General features: G+C 34.9%; 1 protein-coding gene across 1 annotated transcript; it reads right to left on the bottom strand.

The window, feature by feature from the left end:
• Window positions 1-391: 391 nt before the first annotated feature.
• On the bottom strand, window positions 392-2,342 carry LOC117914828 (probable ribosomal protein S11, mitochondrial). The gene is made up of 2 exons (XM_034830314.1): window positions 2,170-2,342; window positions 392-1,304 (listed from the first exon to the last, which is right to left on the bottom strand). Exons 1-2 carry the CDS (start codon window positions 2,270-2,272, stop codon window positions 811-813), a joined length of 597 nt encoding a protein of 198 aa, XP_034686205.1. The 5' UTR covers window positions 2,273-2,342; the 3' UTR covers window positions 392-810.
• Window positions 2,343-4,826: the final 2,484 nt, after the last annotated feature.

Genomic DNA, 4,826 nt, shown 5'->3' with positions numbered 1-4,826 from the left:
GATAGGATCACAAATATCTGAATCATATATACTCACAATCATTTCAACAGAAGACCAGATGTGAGCAATTGATGATTTACTCAAGCCCTAAAGCAAGCCCCTTTTATCACCAAGCATGATAAAGCTGCATCTCTTCCTACTCCAAATTTCCTGCTTAATGTCTTTCAGGAACATATGGCTGTAGCACCAGCTTCTTTCCAAAACCCACTTCAACATTAAAAAAGAATGCATGAAAGTTACTGGCTTAGAACACCCTGCATAAGCATATAAAAATGTTTCAAGAACTTTAGGGTTCCTTTTTACTGTGTTTGGTAGACAAGCATAAATTTCAGGAAATAGAAGCAGAAACTTCTAGGAAAAGAAGCCCCATTGAGTTTCCAAATGATAATAGTTCATTGTCAAAGTTTCTTCAACATACCTTACCATTGATGCAACTTGCCATGTGCATGATTTACCTAATGATCTAAGCTATAGAAACCCAAAAGAGATGCTCAGAACACATATCTATTTGAAGACAACATTTGCCAGCAACTTTGTTCAGAATATTGTTGAACAAAATTTGTATCTGCTACATTCTAAAAGTTAACATGACAATAAGTTCATATAAACTAAGGCAGCCTCCTAACACGGTCCATTTACCACTCAAATTGCAAATAATATGTCAAACAAAATATGCGTTAATAATCCAAAAGATCATTTTGCACCAATTTATTTGCCTCCTCTGCATTCGATCCCTTCACAAAATATTATTAGATGAAACTACTCAACCCCAAGTCAAAAATGCAGTGTAGGCATCCAACTTGCTATGATTCAAACACGGCGTTTCCTTGGAAGTCGGCATCCATTATGTGGACGTCTAGTTGTATCTTCAATGTACATAATTGGATTTTCATCTCCTCGAGAAGAGTTGAAGCCCTCCTTCCAGCTCATTATTGCTTGTTTTTTCTTCTTGAAATAAGTGAACCCCTTCACCTTCATTACAACCGACTTCAAACCAAGGTTTCTTGCAAGTCGTCCAACATGTTCTGCAGTTGCATCAGCTGCATACCGAGAAAGTTTAGGTCCCCCTTTCATTTCCGACAAACATCCTGAGGAAGCCCCAATTTTCTTATTCCCCTTAGAATCCGTCACCGTAACAAAGGCATTATTGCGAATCAGCTTTATATGGACAATATCTGGATTTTGCTCAACTGTATACCGAGGAAATTGAGCACTACCTGGGATATTCCTTCCGTCCTGTTCTATAATTCCCCTCACAAAGTTCATGGACCTGGAATTCCTTCCCATCTCAAAATCCCTACTACCTGCAGAACATACAGAACTCTTAAAACTCATAGCATAAACAGGAGAGAAACTCCCCTGCACGTTTGAAAAGAACAAATTCATTTTCTGAATTTCTGAAAGAAACACTCACAGAAGGACTACAATTAACTTTTGAGTTCTATAAACAACCTGAAACCCTACAAATTTTATATCACAAACTTGCAAATTTTCTTCACCAACCGGTTATCTATTGTTAAAATAATCACTTAGGGTTTTTTATAAAAGCCCTCTTGGCTTCTCCCATCACATTGCCATTAGTCTCTAAGACACACCAGGTTTTTCAATGCTTAAACCCTAAAAACAAAAATATCCACCAAACAGAACCTAATTCAACTGTTTGGATTTGGTTCACCTTGTGAAATTAAAAATCTTTACAGTTCTCCATTTTATAAAGGACTAAAAAGGGGATTAGGTTTTCTAATTTGTTCTGATTGAGTTTCAGTTTCGTTGAAGCAAGTTCACCAATTTGTTCCGATTGAGGGAAAAAAAATACTTCTTGAATCAATTCATTCACTTAAGATTTTCTCACAACCTGTTTGGTTCTCCGAAAACCAAGGAAAGTTTGACCAAAACTTAAACACCCACCAAACTGGTATCCAAGAAAATATCAAAATGGGATCAGATTCTGAAACTGTTTCTGCACGGGTAAAACCCCACTTGAGCCAAACATGAAACGTACAAAGTAGTTTAACCAAAAATCAAACACCCAAAAATTGGATACCCAAGAAAATAGAGAAAAGGCACAACATAGAATCATTCGTTTGATATCCTAAGAATTTCAGGGCAACAGATTTAGAAAAGAAAACGAGAAAGAAAAAATGGAAGGAAAAAAAAAAAAAAACTTACCTGGAAAAGCGGAGGAAGAGAAGAGGGCATTGGATCTCAGCACCAGGGCTTGATTTGTGATTAGAGCTCTTAGTTTTGAGGTATTGCGGATGAGAGCTTGCATTTTTGCTTTGTTGCTTAGCTATGCTTCACCTCCTGTGAAAAGCGCACTCTCTTCCAGATCCTCGACTCATCTCTGTGGAACAAGGGTACGAAATATTGGCCCAGCCGGATCAGACTCAGGCCCATACTCGGCTTTAGGCCCAACTAAGTATTAACGGGGAATTAGGCGGGTTTTTTTTTAAAAAAATACCATAATTTTAAAAAATATTTTTCAAAATGCAGCCATTTAAAAAATATTTTCAAATCTATGGCACATTGTATAACAGAACGCCACATAGATATCATGTCTTAGAAATATGATTTTAGTGGATTTTGTTAAAATCATGTATTCAAGTCATGACTTTAATGTACAATAGTATGAACTTCTAAAATCGTGTTTTAAAGACACAATTTCAATACATTTTATTGAAATGGTGTTTTGAAAACACGATTTCAATATAGAATTATTGAAATCATGTTTTGAAGGTATGACTAGTGTAAAATTATTGGAAATTATGTGTTGAAATTAAAATTATATTTTAAAATAACAAAATTGTGTTTTTAAAATACAATTTCAATGTAAAATAATGAAATCATGTCTTCAAGACACAATTTCAATGTAAAATTATAAAATCATGTCTTCAAGACACGACTTTAGTCTAAAATAATGAAATCGTGAGTAGAATTTCTTGCCAATTACATTTTTTTAGAAACTAAATTACCTAAATAATTGACAGTTTCTCTGTTTCAACATCCGATAATAATATTGATAACAATAAGGATCAACCATCATCAATTTAACTTAATAGCTAGAAGATATATATCACTAACTATACCTACAACGTTACATGCCCATATATAATAATCTCCAAAATAACTTCAACTAGAAATCATGTTCAAAATAGTTTATATGTATAACACAACATATAAAACCATCGATGTATGCCACTTGAAGGAACCTTCTTCAATCATTGTGATTGTCTATGAAATGTCTTCAACTCTAATAGATCAAATGGACCCTCACATGCTACTCGATGTTAGGAATGGCAACGGGGCGGGTTTGGGACAGGTCACCCTTATCACATTCCCGTCCCAAAATATATGGTTATTTCTCATCCCGTCCCAAGCCTAGGACAAGGTGGGATATGCGCTCCCATCCCCATTTTGAAGTTACAATTAAAATCCCATCCCTGGCCCATCCCGACCCAGGTATGTGTTGTTGGGTTGGGTCGGGTCTGGGCTGGGCTGGGCTAGGCTTAGAATTTATATGTACAAACATCAATGTTTTTGCTTGTGGCGGGGCTGGGTTGGGCTAGGCTCAAAATTTATATGTACAAACATCAATGTTTTTGCTTGCCTGCCTATAAAAATTTAAATTATATGAGCAACAAAATAAGCAATAGATTCATGAAAATAAAATAAGCAATTCAATTTAGAGAGGACTAAAGAAACTGCAATTATTACAGATTTATGTGCAATTGAAAAGATCTTCTAAGACAAAAATTCAATTTACACAAATCACTTCAACCCTTGGTGCTACTTGACTCTTTGATCGTTCAAAATCCCGAGAAAGAGATCTATTTATATGTTGGGTTTCTTTCAGTCTTTCACCAACAACCTCAGGCCCTTAGATTTATCTACTCTCTTACTTCCTGCCAGATCAAGTAGATGGAGATAGCCCCTAAGAATGGATCTAGAAACCAACTCCCTTCCTTGGACATGAACTATTAACACATAGTAGAAGCATTGCAAAATCCATGAATAGTTCATAAAAACCATTAGTCAGTAATGAACATGAAAGAGAACATTAATTTAGATGAGAGTTATGTGAGCTTAAATCCTACCAGCTTAAGCTTTTAAAAAAGCTAATAACTCAAAACAAATAATTTAAATCCATACTATATACTACAAAGAAGCAAACCAACATTTGGAACTTTTATTACTATAATGACTTCATCAAAGTCTCTTTGATTTTGTTGATCAGAAACAACAAGGCTTATCCTAACTATTTGGTGTCAAAGTTATGAAGTACAACATAATCTAGAGAATATTATAATTGGTTTTCAATTAAAGTAAACTCTTTGCTAATTGATGCCAAATTCATAGGCGACCAATTAGTGGTGGAAGAGGGACCTGCTATATACCTGGGTCCAATTTGTTGGTAGATGGTGAAACCTACCTATTATTTATTTACTTTAAACTCATGCAGCAAATAAGTAACCCTTCACAATTCCCCATAATTGAAAAACTTAGGTCCTGGCAACCAAATATATAGATGATGTGGTAAGTTAATCATATGTTCATTGCTGACATCAGATGAGGCAATAGGGGTTGTTCGAGGAAATGATACATCAAGGTAATGGATAGCAGAAGCAAAAAAGTAGTTTAACATCCTACCAAATCATATATTAAGACAACATTACGGTTTGAAAACCAGTAGACCAAATACACATATAGATAAACATCAACTTGAGTTGCGTGAAGTTTTTTTTATCGATAAACTAAACCAAAAATCCCTTCTTGGGCTGGATTTGTGATAAAAATATATAATCAAGGTTAGAATACTTTTAATTAAA

Source organism: Vitis riparia, chromosome 5 (assembly GCF_004353265.1).
Source record: "Vitis riparia cultivar Riparia Gloire de Montpellier isolate 1030 chromosome 5, EGFV_Vit.rip_1.0, whole genome shotgun sequence".
NCBI lineage: Eukaryota > Viridiplantae > Streptophyta > Magnoliopsida > Vitales > Vitaceae > Vitis > Vitis riparia.
This window is presented reverse-complemented; position numbering and strand designations above follow the sequence as displayed.

Coding starts and splice junctions, on each gene's coding strand:
- LOC117914828 (XM_034830314.1), bottom strand. CDS start 2,272: ATGCAAGCTCTCATCCGCAATACCTCAAAACTAAGAGCTCTAATCACA. Junction 1,305..2,169: donor CTCTTCCTCCGCTTTTCCAG/GTAAGTTTTTTT, acceptor TATGTTCTGCAG/GTAGTAGGGATTTTGAGATG.